Genomic DNA, 14,925 nt, shown 5'->3' with positions numbered 1-14,925 from the left:
ATTTACCTTAACAACAAAAAAAAGTCTAATTTTTGCAGTCGATTCTCGCCTTCAGTCCGTACTCAGGATTAACTCTCTTTGACAACCGCGCTCTGTTGTCATGGCGACACCTAACTAACTCCTCTAGGAGAGTTCCAACTTTTGAGATGATGAACAATAACAGAAAAAAATATTTATTTTGAACTTTAAAAAGTTGCAAATAAGTAGCGTGACTAAAGATATGGCCCACCACGATTTGCGCGTGGAGTGGATCCGACAGCGTGTGTCTGCAGGTTTTAACTTAACGGATCCAGAATGTTTCGACGAACTTCTGAGTCGGAACCACAGAGAATTGGAGAAAACACTCGTGCGGTACTTGAACGAGTTTTCCAAGTTCGACTCGACGTCGTGTCTATTATTTTTCAAATGTGTCAGAGAGGAGGAAGTCGCAATTCAGCTTGGTAAGTGTGAACTGGTTTGTCTGAATGAAAACCTAAAATAAATTATTTTAAAATGAATTCTAAATATATAAAATAATGTACGCAAAAATATATCAAATACACGTAGAAAAAAATAGATGGGCTAAACCTTGAGTTCATTTATTTTGTTATCTATTTGATGCTAGTAGCAGCTAGCGCTAGCTACTGAAGCTAACTTTAGCCACATTTATTCTATGTATGTTATTTTGTTGTATGTATAGAAAGTTTGAATATTCACAATTTTGTCAGCAATTTTAAATATTCTATCTATTATTTTAATGTTGTTATAACTAACAGCAAAAAATAAAAATAATTGAGTTGTCGTTTGTGTTATATTATTTGAGATATCATTCCATTCATTTTTATTATTATATACTTTAAAATTTACGCTTTAACCCATTTCATTTTTTGATTAATGAAACATAATCCACAGAACCCATCAGTGGTTCTTCAGAACCTAAGAAGAACTCCACTAAATTCCTGGACTCCGGCAAAACGCCAGATCAGAGTTCCAGTCAGGTATCTTGAGACTAAAAATGTCAATTTTAAATCATGTCGACTGAATAATGACTTCTATGATCATTTATTTTTCCCAGGACAGAGAAATTCAAGTTGTTTATCACATTGAGCTTCATGTAGCGGTCGACCATGTCCCACAGAGGTTCACAAAGTCCAGAATATTCTATTTCCTCAGGAACACTAAAGGTGAGATCTTAATTTCTATAAAATACTTTCTTCTGTCTGCACACCTAACACCACCTTGTTTATCTCACAGACACTATCGTTGAACCACTGGACATGATCGAAGCTGGAAACTTGATGCCCAGGATGTTTGAGTTCGGCCTTATGAGTGGACATCCTCTTCTCATGCTGCAGCGTAGTCTTGCTCATGTGGGACATAACATCTATTTCAAAACTTTAAAAAATATTCTGAGAACTTGTGCTTGTTGCTCTGTATTCAGGTGTATCTACCGTCTCTGACCGTCCACCAGATGAAGCTAACTGGAGCAGGTTATCAAAATGTGTCGATTGTAGAGACGGATGTTCCAGTGACGGCAGTTCGAGATGAGCTTCTCAACAGCACACACAAGCTTTTGACTCAAATCAACACAACTCTGCAGCAACTTTTGATTCAAGGTTTTTCCACTCATTTTGTCTGTGTTTTCAAGTTTGGTTGAAACGGATTTAATTTCAGACGAGATCAAGCTGGATATTCCTGATCTTGACCTGGAGCCTGACGTGGATGTTCTAGTCCGTGACCCTGAGATGGTGGAGAATTTTGAGCATTGTGTGATGAACTGGAAAACTCAGATTACTATTGTCCTCGAGGAGCAGCAGAGCAAGAAGCCGGAGGTTGGTTGTATTCAACAAACATTACTTATATACATTTTTTCTTGTCATTGTTTTTTTTCTCCAAATATATATAAAAATAATGCAATCAATGTAAACAGTGATATTCCTTTTTAACAAAACAAACTTCTAACATCAAATACAACTGAAGTTAATTTAAACATTTTGATAAAATAACAGGAGGAATTAAAAATGATTAAGAGAAATAATAACAATGATTATAACCATGATGATAATAATGAAGACGCAAAAACAATGAGCTAATCCCAGAGTTTATACATTATATAAACATAATTAAACCCCTACAAGTATAAATACATTTGTCCATACCTGTAAACTTCAAACCCAAGGGGCTGGGGTGGTAGTCTACACCCTAACAAGTAGACACCTACTGCATATGATCTTGTCTAGAGTGAAATAAAATGATTAAAAACATCTCTGTAGAACACCTTAATATGTATTTTATAGGATGTAATTTTCTCAAATTCTGTATAAAAGCTAGTTTCACAATGTATTGTTGTTGTTTTTTTAAACAAAATGTGGTTAATTTTTTTAAAACAGAAAAAAAAGGTTTTAATTATTCTATTAGTAACAACATTAAGTACTCATTGTTGAACTATTCTTCCATTTTACCATCTATTAATTCCTTATCTTTGAAGTGTGTTGTTAGGGGGTCTTTCCCAGCTCTTAATGACCAGCACTATGAGTAAAAACGCTGGTACAACATCTATTTCTACTAATGCATACTCAACACTGTAGGTCTGTGAAGAAGACTGAACGGTTTACCTTTGATTGATCATGTCATTCCAGGCTCCAGGACCTTTGGCTGAGCTCGTATTTTGGCAGAAACGTGCTTCAATACTGGGCGCTCTGAGTGATCAACTGAAGTTGCCAGACGTCCAGAAGATCTTGCAGGTTCTGACCAAAGCAGGCGTAGGTGTCATCAAAACACTCCTGGAGACAATCTCTGAGCTGAACAAACACTTCCGGGAGGCCGACGATATTTCTCGATTCCTCAGCACACTCGAGCGACACTTCAAGGTCATCTGCAGCTTCTCAAGTGGCCTCCTGTGTAGGATGTTTTACCTTAAAATGTTCTGTCTTTAGAATTTAGCCACGGGAGCTAATTTCGGTACAATTCTGGAGACGATCCCTCCCATGATGAACAGCCTTCAGATCGTGTGGTTGATCTCCTGCTACAATACCGACGACCGAATGGTTCCGTTGCTGGAACGAATCGCCTGGCAGTTGTCTGAGCGTGTCGTTCAAGTGATCGACGTCCACATGCTTTTCAAGTAAATATATAATTTTAATCAGCAACAATATATGGAAGAACATAAGTGCCATCGGAATATTGAACGCTTCTATTTAACATTTAAAACTTTAATGATAATTGAATTTAAAATGTAAAATTCTTTCAAAAATCAATAGATGTTTTTTACAAAGAGTTTGACATTGTGATTTCAATCTGATTTTATGTATTGATTTAAGTGTGTCTTAAATAGATGTTGGACTCTATTGTATCATAAGTATGTGTCTGTTTGTACAAAACTCTCTTTTCATTTAAATATTTACATTAGAAAATGTGCTTAAGCCCTGCCCACTGAAAACACTTCTAGAAATCTTGTTTACTATAACCACGCCCACTCTGCTGTGATTGGTCAAGCATCAAGGGTTGTCTTAATATTTAAATAATTTAGTCCTCAAAAAAGTTCTACGACATTGCAAAATTACACAAAATAAATCAAGGTTTCATGATTTAAATGTATGGCACTGATTTACTTCCATATAAGAATCCTGTGTTCGCTTGTGTGATCCTCAACTATCACTATAATCTGGAACAGAGACGAGAGGGAGTCGGTCAAATCGATGGTCAGAGATGCTAAGAAGGTCCTGGACCAGTGGAAGTCATCGTACATCGCCGTGTCTGCTGAAATAGAAGAAATCGACCGAAGCCCGCGCTGGGATTTTGACCGACGGCGATTGTTTGAGAGGACAGACTTCATGGCTTCCATCTGTCAGGACTTGTTCCAAGTCTTTCAGGTCTAAGTTCCGACACCTGTCGAAATCTTACAGAAGTTTAATATTAGTATATTTTCTGCAGGTTTTGGAGGAGTTTCATAACATCTTTGGCCCAGTTTTGAAAGATGTGACTCGAGACCCAAAACGTGTTGATGAACTGCTTCACATGGTGGACGATCTGGTTCTGCCCATCGAGAGGGTTTCCTTTGATCCTTTCAATATTTACAAGATGAGCAGTTGGAAGATCATCATGCAGGACTTCTACAAGGCAGTGCAGGTGGGAAGAGAAAAACTTGTAGCAAAAATGACTCATTAAACTTCTTATTCCCAATTTTGTCTTTTGTTCAGGACATTGAGGAAGAGGCCATCAACTTTATCGATCAGTCCTTCAAGACTCTCCGCTCCTCGGCCGCCGCCTTCCACATGCTGCTGAAGTTCAAGCACATCCACTCGAGAGAGGCCATCATCTCTCACCTGATGAGGAGGTTCAATGACATCCTGGCGCAGTATTGCAAAGAAGTTAGTCCGTGATGTTTCCCAAAGTTAGTTTTGCTCCGTTCTTATCCTCATCCTGCTTGTTCTAGGTCGAGCGCATCAATGAAATATTCGAGGAAATGAAAGACAAACCTCCTTTGAACAAGAACGAGCCTCCTGTGGCCGGGGCCGTCAGGTGGGGGCGCTCTCTCTACTACCGCATCAAACAGACCATCGTCACCTTCATGAAGGAGCCTCAGATGAAGGAGAGCGATCACGGCAAAGCTGTAAGAAATTCTTCTCGGGCTTGATTGATTTCATTGATTTGTAAATACAAATAATAATTTAACAGAATCGCACATTTTGTCACACCAGTGATAGAGTTGATATAAATAGTTGTGTTTAATTGTTGAAAGCTTTAGGATTATATTTCAAATGGTAAAAAAAAAAAAGTTTTTTTTTTTTTGAATTCTTTTCAGTTCATTTGTATTTTGAATGGTTGAATTTCTAATGTTTTTTTTTTATAATTATATTACAAAAGTGAAAAATTCTGAATATATTTAAACATGGGGCTTGGTATTTGGTATTAATTACATACATACATAATAATTACTAATAATAGCAATAATTTATTCCAATAATTAAAAAAATAAGTTTCAAAATTCTATATTTTTTAATTCATAGGCTTTTAAATTCAATATAAAAATGGTGCCGCCAGACATTACCAAAAAAGTACCAAGCTACTTGAACTAACTTTAAGCCAATCATGCGACAAACAGACGATCACATGATGATGTTGAAGCTTTGGTGTGTCCATTCAGTATTGCTGATTCCAAATCAATGGTGTTATATGGTGGCACTATTATACCATTATTTTAATATTGAATTTAAAAGGCTACAAATTAAAAAAGATATTGAAGATTTATGGAATTCATTTTTGAATTCAAATCAAACGCAATGTATAAAACATCTGCAACATTTAAATAAAAATAATTTAAATATCAATACATTTAATATAAATGTAATATTCGGATGACATTGATGAACTTCTACTTTTATATGTTGCCTTCTTTTCAGGCCATGAAGAAATATGAAGAAATGGCGCTGAAGTTGATGGACTATGAGGATAAGATGTTCAAACGCTGGTTGGCTAGTTCTGAAGCATCGTTGCCGTCACTCATGAAAAAAACTCTGCTCGTCCGAGTTGAAAAAGATCCTCAGACAGGACAGGTTTGTATCTCTTCCCCGCGGCAACTCTTCCTCTCCTTACTTTTGGATTCAACTGCAGGTCGGTTCAGCTCCTAGAGGTGGAAAGGTGAAAAATACAAGATATGTCGTCAACTTTTCTCCAGAGTTGAGAGAAATCATCTCAGAGACGAACAACCTGGTGTCGCTAGGATACTCTGTGCCTGAGATGATACAGAACGTGACTCTTCAGGAGCACAAGCTGATCAGGTAACAAATCAAGTCAAAATTATTTCTCAACAAAAAAAACAAAAACATGTTTATTTTGAACTGATTTCAGGAACGTTGAAGGTCTGACGAAGCTTGTCAACAACTATCACGCTGTGATTGACAGCCTGAGTGATCCCAAGGTTGTCATGCTCGCTCAACAAATCGATGTGGTCAGAGAGAAGATGGATCTTGGATGCAAGAGACTCAACTGGAATTATTTAAGTATGAATCACTTATCTCTTAAATCCTCCTCCATCTTAACTTGATCAACTGTAGTCAAACCTTTCTCTTCCTTTAAGTCATGCATGAATATAATAGTCTTCATCCCAAAAAATTCCCCACATATTTCCTCCATGTGTAATCACTGCCACCTCTTATTCTCACAATTGGACCAAGTCTCATTAATTTAAAGGTCTATAACTGGTCTACATTTAACCAGAAATCAAAACTAGATTTCAAATCAGTCTTCATTTTATTACCTAAATGGTTATTTTAGCATCTCAATGGTTTATGTCACGCGGTTTAAAGTGATTAAAAGTCGACCTTTAAGGACTTATCTTGCTAGAAAACTTATTTTACAACAGCAGAGCTCAAAACACTATTAGTCATGTGTGTGTGATACTTGTGCCAAACGGGTACTTATGAAATTGTGCAGGTGCTTAATCCTTGTTTGCCACTGCATATGTACTTCTGGAAGCCAGGGAGATCGTTCACATTGAGCCTTAGACACACACACAAGGGATACCACAAACACATTTGTTTTCTTTCTTCTGAAGGTCTCAACAAGAAGATGATGCATTTTGAATTACTATTTAATTGTTTCTCTTAACAACAATATAAATGTTAATCTCTCGAAGCCTGGTCAAATGAGTTGGTCGGCCGGGCCTTGAGTCCAATACTCTATTCACATGTGTCAAACCTATGGTCAACTCTGGCATTGTTATGTGGTCCGCCAGATTTTAAATGATAAATGATAAGATTTGTGTAAAAGTTAATATCTCTGTCACTATAGATGCCAGTGTTCATGGTAAAATAAGGAAAATACAAGTATCAACAATTAAATGGAGATTTTAAAAACAGTGGTGAAGAGGACAAACACAAATATAAGATATGTTGAGCCTCCAAGAATGAAAAAAAATACAATCGTACTCATATTTCCCCTTAAACACATTCTGTTTAACCCAGTTTTTGCAAGGCTATGACCTTATGTGTTATAAGACTTTGGACCCTTGTGTGACCCCTGCTCTAACTCATACATAAAGACAGCTCTCACTACTATAAAATACTATTTTGTATGGTCTTCGATATTTTCTTGGTCTGATTTATAATAATTAAACCTTCATCTCTTACTCATCCTTTTACATTTTACAGGTGTCACTGAATACATTGAGCAAAGCCATCAGGTCGTTGCCAAGTTTGAGTCTCTGGTCAATCAGATTCTCAAATGTGAGTCTGACGTTGAGTCAAGATTAGCCACCATTGCGACGGCCAACTTATTTAAAAACCCCTCACAAGCCCAGCCGACCCATTTGCCAGGTAATGAAGAATGCTTTTCCTAAAAGTCTGGAACTATTAAGGAATCCTTCATGAACGTATTTTCTTGCAGGCGTGAAGGAGTGGTGTGAGGAAATGGATGGTGGTCGGTCGAGGACAGTCAACATTCTCAGGAAAAAGTACTCAGAAGTCGGACCCATCGTCACTAAAATGGAGCACTTGATCACGGGAACCAGCAGCGGGAAGTGTCGATCCATGGCAGACTATTACCTGTCCTGGGAACACAAGGTCCTGGACGCCTTAACTAAGATGGTGTTGAGGTACTGACAAGAACTCTTGTTGACGTGTTGCATCGGAAGAAATGTTCATTTACAGTTTTCCCACCAGGAATATTCAGTCTCTCAACACGGTGCTGATGGGAAACACTCCTATGTTCAGCGTCGACGTCATCCTCTCGGCTCCCAGGATCGTGCTGCAGCCGTCCAGCAATGAGATCGTCCAGTTGATCCGTCAGTGTATCAGAGACTGTATCGAGTGCACCAAGGTGGGGGTCACGCTCTAGATTTCATGTCAGATATTTGGACAAAACAGGATCAGACTTGTGTGTTTTTTATAGCAATTTGTGCGCTGGATGAACGGCACCTGCGTGGAATGCCCCCCGCAGCGCGTCAGCGGTGAAGACGAACCGATCGTCTTCAGCTTCTACAGCGACATCTACCAGAACCATCAGGTCAACGAAAGTGCGTTGACGGTTTCTCAGAACCTCCACAGGCTGCTGCTCTCCGTCGATCGCTACCTCAGCCACTGGAAACACTACGGGCCTCTGTGGGAGAAAAACAAGGACATCGTCATCGAAAAGTTTGCCGCCCGGAAACCGTCCTGCGTCATGTTCGACGACAAACTGCAGTTTCTGGCTCACAAGAAGCAGGAGGTGACGCAGGAGCCGCTGAGCAGGAGTGAACATGTGATCCATCTCAACCTGGAGCCTCTGGCGTGCACCGTGCAGGAGATCGCCGAGTCATGGATCAGCTCTTTGGGTCTTCTTCTCAACAAATCTGCACGAGAGGATCTTTTTAGCTTAAGAGATGAGCTCATGGTAAATACACAAAGCTACACGTTATTTAAATTGAAGGTAACATTTCATGTCAATCTATCCGGACAGCAACTTTCAGAGAAGCTGAAGCAGAGTCCTGATACTTTCGACAGCCTCAAAAGTGTCCTGGGAACCATCTCGCACGTGCGCGACATGTCTCTCAATGTTGAGATGAGCTTCAATGACATCCAGGAACGATACAGAACGTTGGCCATGTACAACGTCCAGGTACTGCTTTGAAATCATTTTCAATTCTTTATTCATTTCCTCGCATGTTTAAGTTGAGTTTACCTGCAGGCGGGGAAAGAAGAGCTAGAGTTATTGGCTAATATTGGCCTGACGTGGAACCACCTGTGTACCGAATCCAAACAAGTGGATCAAAGTCTCACGGACGTGAAGAAATCATTTTCACAGGTTGGTCTATGGAAATATATCAGTGAATTGAACATTTCTAATGTTGAACTTTTTTCTTATTTTTATTTTTTATTAAATATTCAATTGAATTCCATAATTTGTATATTGAAAGGTAAATTGTGAATTAATGGATTATCGGATTAAAAAATGTATGTATTAAAAGGTTGAATTCGTTTTTATAAATAAATAAATAAAATGATTTCTGTAATGAAATGTTGAATTTGTTTTTTGGTATAATGGAATTAAAAATGTGAATAGAATGAATCATTTTTTTTTCCACTTTTGTATTCAATTTAAAAGGCTATTCAAAATATTGAACTTTGAAAATGTATTTTTTAAATTATTGGATAATATGTATTAATATATGTGTAAAGAAAAAAAACATTTATTTATTCATTATTTTAATTAACACATGATACAATTATTTATTGATAAATAAAAACAAATTCAACCTTTAAATATAAATAAATATTGAAATATATTAATAATTATTTTTCTTTATAATTCAATGCCTAAAAAACTTAAATAAAAAAGGTTTTTCAATTGAAATGTTAAATTCACCCATTCAATATTCTAATGCCAATTATTAACTTTCATATTATTAACTCCAACATTTGGATGTGAATGTAACTGTTTTATCATAACAAATCCAGAGCACGCAGGTGAAGATTGAGGAGTTCAAGGAGGATTTGTTAATCTTCACGGAAAGCTTCAACATGCACGGACCCGGTGCTGTCGGAGATAATTTAGAGAAAGGTACCTGAACACCTGAAGTTGAAGCATGGCTTAAAAGTGCGTTAATTGGACGCATCATCTCCCTTTCTAGGTCTTAGCATCCTGGAAAAATATGAAGCCGATCTTGCCAAGATTGTAGCCGGTCGAGGAGATCTTGTGTATGCTGAGAAGCTGCTGGACCTGCCGGTCACTGTCTATCCAGAGGTGGAAAACATGCAAAGAGACATGAGGGGTTTACGGCAGCTCTATGACCTTTACAACACCCAACAGGTTTGTGAGAGAACGACTTTATAATAATATAAAACAATCAATGTGACATTCATTGTGTTTTCTTCCAGGCTGCGAAGGCAGACTGGTCCCGGTCTCTGTGGGTGGACTTGGACATCCAGCTGCTCCAGGAAGGTGTTGAGGGTTTTATCAAAAGGTTACGGCAACTACCTAAAGATGTTCGGATGCTTCCGGTCGCTCCTTTCCTTGAAGGTAGAATGAAGGAGTTCAGAGAATCTCTTCCTCTTCTTCTGGACCTAAAGAACGAAGCTCTGAGGGACAGGTTGGTTGGAAATCATTGAATGGCTTTTTTAACTTAACAGTGAGACCCGCGATGTTTATTTAGAGACGCTGTTAGAAATATTAAGAATTCAGATACTTCGGTTATCATCACGAGAGGTCAGAGTTAGTAGACAAGTTTAGTTGTGGCTTTGGCTAAATCAAATTAACTAAAATCATAATTAATTGGGTTGATTAGTGATTTGCACAAACCATTTTGCTTGTGTTGAAAAATACACACAGGTTTGTTTAAATTGTTTTCTTAAATAAATAGTTCATAGTGTTTATAGCTTTATGTGCTTATGTCCCTTAAAACGACCATACGCAATCTGTCAATATAAAGGCCAACAACACGTCCGTGTTTGTAATTTAAAACGCGTCTTATTAAATCAAATGCAATGTGTATTTGATAATCCAGCACATAAAACTCAAAAAGTGATGAGGACTAGTTCCTGTGCAATGTCAAACATGTTACAAAAAAAGGAGACATTTTCTAAGCAACATAACTGGACTTAAAATACGGTTTAATTTTCACAAAGTGCACTTACTCTGGTGATAACGAATGTTACAACACTAATAATGAACCACCTCAGTTAAATCCCTTAGGAATCTATAACATTTATGGGATTAATAATGAATTATTTGCTGTAAATAATTATAAAAACAACATTTTGAATCAATTTAAATTAAGTCATGACGTGTTGTTATTATTCAATGTTTTTTACTAAACAGATGCTTTTAATTGATATATAGATGCACCAAAATTAACAAAAATGCAACCAACAGTAAAAAATAATATGCAATATGTCCAGGAATCATTTACTGTGTGTTCTTGTGTAAGCATTTGTTCCTCCTATGCTGACCAGTTCAGTTTTTGGGGGCTTTCTTGGGGGTTTAACCCCCTAAAAGTGATTAATGGAGTAAAAAAAAATGCCCCAGAAATCGTACCTGTGAGTCTCCAGGAACCAAGGAGAATTAATATTAGACCAGAATGACATACATTTATTCACCGTTCACTTTTCAAGAAACTATCTTTCTATCGGTTTGGTCACAGACACTGGAAAGAATTGATGGAAAGAACTGAAACCAGTTTTGAGATGAACCCTGATGTCTTCACGCTGGAAAACATGTTTGCGATGGAGCTTCATAAACACGCAAACGTCATCGGTGACATCGTTAATTCAGCCGTCAAAGAGCTCGGGATTGAAAAGGTTTGCTCTTGAATTGTTAAGGTTTTCAATAAAATAAATGATCACATGATGTGCCATCATTGATGAAAAAGCAAGATGCTTGAATTTCATATCAAATGAAGATAAATAGTTGTGTGTCAAGTCAATTTAATTCAATTTTAATGAGAATGTCTTATCATAACAAAGTTATCTAAAGACACTTGACAGTTTAACTAAGACTTTATTGTAGAAAAGAAAAACAGATCCCAGCAACTCAACAATGAGTGAATCACAGCGTTGCAGTGGTGATGGAAAAAAGGCAGAAACCTCAAGCAGAACCAGACTCAGTGTTGACAGCCTCCTGCTGCAGCCAAGTCCAAGACCTAGTGATGCTTTGACATCTTCTATATATGTTTGAAATTCTTAAAATAATTGTAAAACAACCTTAAAAAGTTATTTATTTAATTAATGCAGAAAACAGGATTGAACCAGGGATTGTGCCTTATTTTTTACGTGTCTTTTTCTTCAGGGTGTGAAGGAGGTGGTGGACACGTGGGAGAACATGAAGTTCAATGTGCAGCCGTATTTTAAAGGCACACAGCAGCGTTCGTTCGTCTTGGGCTCGGTGGACGAGATCCTGCAGAACGTGGATAACGACGCCATGAACTTACAGAGCATGGCAGGGAGCAGATTTGTGGGTCCATTTCTAGGCACCATTCAACACTGGGAGAAAAACTTGTCTCTCATCAGTGAGACTATAGAGGTGTGTGACATCATTTCATTTGTTCTTCTAAGGTTTTGTAACGACTGCTGACGTGTGTTCTTGTAGGTTTGGCTGCTGGTCCAGCGGAAGTGGATGTATCTGGAGAGCATCTTTATCGGTGGAGACATTCGATCTCAGTTGCCGGAAGAAGCCAACAAATTTGATAAGATCGACAAGAGGTTTAAAGAGGTAAGTGATGGTCAGTTTGTGATAATAGATTTTATTATAATTTTTCCTAATCTTTAGATAATGAGCAACACGCTCAACAGTCCCAACATCAAACGATGCTGCCTGATGCCCAACCGACTCACAGACCTGCAGGCATTGAGCGATGGTCTGGAGAAGAGCCAGAAGAGTCTCAATGACTACTTGGATTCCAAACGAAACGCATTCCCTCGCTTCTTCTTCATCTCTGACGATGAGCTGCTCAGTATCTTGGGTAGCAGCGATCACACGTGTGTCCAGGAGCACATGATCAAGGTACTGAACCTCCTCACGTTGAGAACAGAGGAGATGTGAACAATTTGTTTTTCTTAGATGTACGACAACATCGCGTCACTGCGGTTCGATGTGGAAAGTGGTGGGAAGACGGTTGCAGGAGCCATGGTGTCTGCAGAAGGTGAGGTGATGGAGCTGAAGAAGAATGTCCAGGTGGATGGAAGAGTCGAGGAGTGGATGACAGAAGTTCTGCTGGAGATGAGGAGGACTAATAGACTCATCACCAAGGAAGCCGTCTTTCGCTACTGCGAGGACAGAAGCAGGTTTGTGTTCAGTCTGAACATTCAAGACTGTATTAGATACATAGATAAATAAATGTTATCTTGATAAAGTCCAAAATGACAAAGATACAATCTTGATAAAATACAAAAATAAGATATTGATAAAATATAAAATTCTAATCTTTATAAAATACAAAATACAATATTGACAAAATACAAAAATAAGCTATTTATAAAATACAAAATTAAAATCTTAATAAAATAGAAAAATACAAGCTTGTTAAAATACCAAATAAAATCTTGACAAAATATAAAAATAAGATATTGATAAATACAAAATTAAAATCTTTATAAAAAATACAATCTTGATAAAAATACAGTCTTGACTAAATTAAAAAACAACATATTTATAAAATACAATATAAAAAATTATAATCTTCCTAAATGGCAATAATTCAAATTGGATAAAATACAAAAATTAAATCTTGATAAATACAAAAATACCATCTTGATAAAATACAATAATGACAAAAATACTATTTTAATTAAAAAAAAAATACAATCTTGATAAAAAAACAATGTTAATACAATACAAAATACAATCCTTATACATTTTTTTTTTTTTTACAAAAACACAATATTAATATCATGAAAATAAATGTAATTTATAAATATGAATATCCTGATAAAAAAAAAATTACTAAAGTCTTCTTGATAAAATACAGAATCATTTGGATGAAATACAAAATAAAATCTTGATGAAACACAAAATACAACCTTGACAAAAATACAATCTTAATCTTAATATACAGTATATCTTAATAAAATACCAAAATAATTATCTTGTAAAAATGTTCCAATAAAATAGAATAAAATAGCAAGATAAAGTGTAATGACATAAAAATCTGAGATATAAATATCAACAGGAATAACATTTTTCAACAATAAAGTCTGTCACTGGTCTGGCAGTTCAGGTTGATGCAGGTCTTAGTGTTGAATATTGTATTTAACTCACGGTTGTGTGTCTCAGGGTGGACTGGATGATGCTCTACCAGGGGATGGTGGTTCTGGCTGCTAATCAGGTCTGGTGGACGTGGGAGGTTGAAGATGTTTTCAAGAAGATGCAGAAAGGGGAGAAACATGCTTTGAAGAATGTTGCTGCGAAGATGCACCGACAGATCGACGAGCTGGTGACGAGGATCACACAACCTATGAGCAAGAACGACAGAAAGAAGATCAACACTGTGCTTATCATTGACGTCCACGCTCGGGACATCGTGGACAGCTTTTTGTTGAACAGGTGACTTTTTGATAGAAAATACAAATATTTTTTTGTTTTTTTCAAGACGTTTCACTGACATTGACTTTTTCTTCTAGTATCACAGATGCGCGAGAGTTCGAGTGGGAAAGTCAACTGAGATTCTACTGGGTGCGGGAACATGACGACTTATTTGTGCACCAGTGCAGTGCAACTTTCTCTTATGGTTATGAATACATGGGACTGAACGGTCGTCTGGTCATAACCCCTCTGACGGATAGAATCTACCTCACCCTCACACAGGTCTGTATGGACTAAACTATGGAAGTAGATCAGTGCCATCAGAATATATGAAATCTTGAATTTATCTCTTCCAAGGCCCTCTCTATGCATCTGGGCGGAGCTCCGGCAGGACCGGCTGGCACAGGAAAAACTGAATCCACCAAAGACTTGGCAAAAGCGTTGGGTCTCTTGTGTGTGGTGACGAACTGTGGTGAAGGCATGGACTACATGGTGAGAGACAACAAGAAAACGGGAGAAATACAGTAAGTTATTGAAGTCAATTAAAAGACAATTAAAGCCTCACTTGCTCTTCAGGCCATGGGGAAGATCTTCTCGGGTCTGGCCCAGTGTGGAGCCTGGGGCTGCTTCGATGAATTCAACCGGATCGATGCCTCCGTGCTCTCAGTCATCTCCTCCCAGATCCAAACCATCCGCAACGCTCTGATTCTGCGCCTTAAAACCTTTAACGTAAGAGAATAAAACCACTGAATATTAGGGATGTGTATTTGCGAGATTCTGGTGATATGATACATAAGATACAGGAAAATATTGCAATATCTTGTTCTACTGTAGTTACAAGGATATATTTGTGGTATTGTTGAATACTTGACCCTGAAGTTGCAGAATGTACCGACTGCACGACTCTTGATGAAGTCGTAACTAATTTCACCTGTTTGAAAACAAAATATATCC

The 14,925-nt window shown here is 37.5% G+C and overlaps 1 protein-coding gene across 1 annotated transcript in view; it reads left to right on the top strand.

Annotated features, from left to right (window-relative positions):
- Window positions 1-220: 220 nt before the first annotated feature.
- The window catches only part of dnah10 (dynein axonemal heavy chain 10), a 32,718-nt gene continuing 18,013 nt past the window's right edge, over window positions 221-14,925 (top strand). The window contains exons 1-33 of the mRNA XM_087779194.1: window positions 221-440; window positions 892-977; window positions 1,055-1,163; window positions 1,234-1,349; window positions 1,421-1,595; window positions 1,654-1,811; window positions 2,619-2,849; window positions 2,916-3,103; window positions 3,653-3,851; window positions 3,913-4,107; window positions 4,179-4,349; window positions 4,415-4,591; window positions 5,382-5,538; window positions 5,603-5,759; window positions 5,830-5,981; window positions 7,131-7,295; window positions 7,366-7,573; window positions 7,641-7,797; window positions 7,870-8,349; window positions 8,416-8,574; window positions 8,644-8,760; window positions 9,414-9,516; window positions 9,587-9,765; window positions 9,834-10,045; window positions 11,096-11,252; window positions 11,740-11,973; window positions 12,040-12,162; window positions 12,220-12,453; window positions 12,511-12,734; window positions 13,723-13,992; window positions 14,070-14,253; window positions 14,329-14,463; window positions 14,548-14,700. Coding sequence (XP_087635320.1) covers window positions 221-440; window positions 892-977; window positions 1,055-1,163; window positions 1,234-1,349; window positions 1,421-1,595; window positions 1,654-1,811; window positions 2,619-2,849; window positions 2,916-3,103; window positions 3,653-3,851; window positions 3,913-4,107; window positions 4,179-4,349; window positions 4,415-4,591; window positions 5,382-5,538; window positions 5,603-5,759; window positions 5,830-5,981; window positions 7,131-7,295; window positions 7,366-7,573; window positions 7,641-7,797; window positions 7,870-8,349; window positions 8,416-8,574; window positions 8,644-8,760; window positions 9,414-9,516; window positions 9,587-9,765; window positions 9,834-10,045; window positions 11,096-11,252; window positions 11,740-11,973; window positions 12,040-12,162; window positions 12,220-12,453; window positions 12,511-12,734; window positions 13,723-13,992; window positions 14,070-14,253; window positions 14,329-14,463; window positions 14,548-14,700 — 5,985 coding nt within the window. The remainder of the gene's footprint in view (window positions 441-891; window positions 978-1,054; window positions 1,164-1,233; window positions 1,350-1,420; window positions 1,596-1,653; window positions 1,812-2,618; window positions 2,850-2,915; window positions 3,104-3,652; window positions 3,852-3,912; window positions 4,108-4,178; window positions 4,350-4,414; window positions 4,592-5,381; window positions 5,539-5,602; window positions 5,760-5,829; window positions 5,982-7,130; window positions 7,296-7,365; window positions 7,574-7,640; window positions 7,798-7,869; window positions 8,350-8,415; window positions 8,575-8,643; window positions 8,761-9,413; window positions 9,517-9,586; window positions 9,766-9,833; window positions 10,046-11,095; window positions 11,253-11,739; window positions 11,974-12,039; window positions 12,163-12,219; window positions 12,454-12,510; window positions 12,735-13,722; window positions 13,993-14,069; window positions 14,254-14,328; window positions 14,464-14,547; window positions 14,701-14,925) is intronic.

This window comes from Callionymus lyra, chromosome 1 (genome assembly GCF_982586985.1).
Source record: "Callionymus lyra chromosome 1, fCalLyr1.hap1.1, whole genome shotgun sequence".
Lineage (NCBI taxonomy): Eukaryota > Metazoa > Chordata > Actinopteri > Syngnathiformes > Callionymidae > Callionymus > Callionymus lyra.
This window is presented reverse-complemented; position numbering and strand designations above follow the sequence as displayed.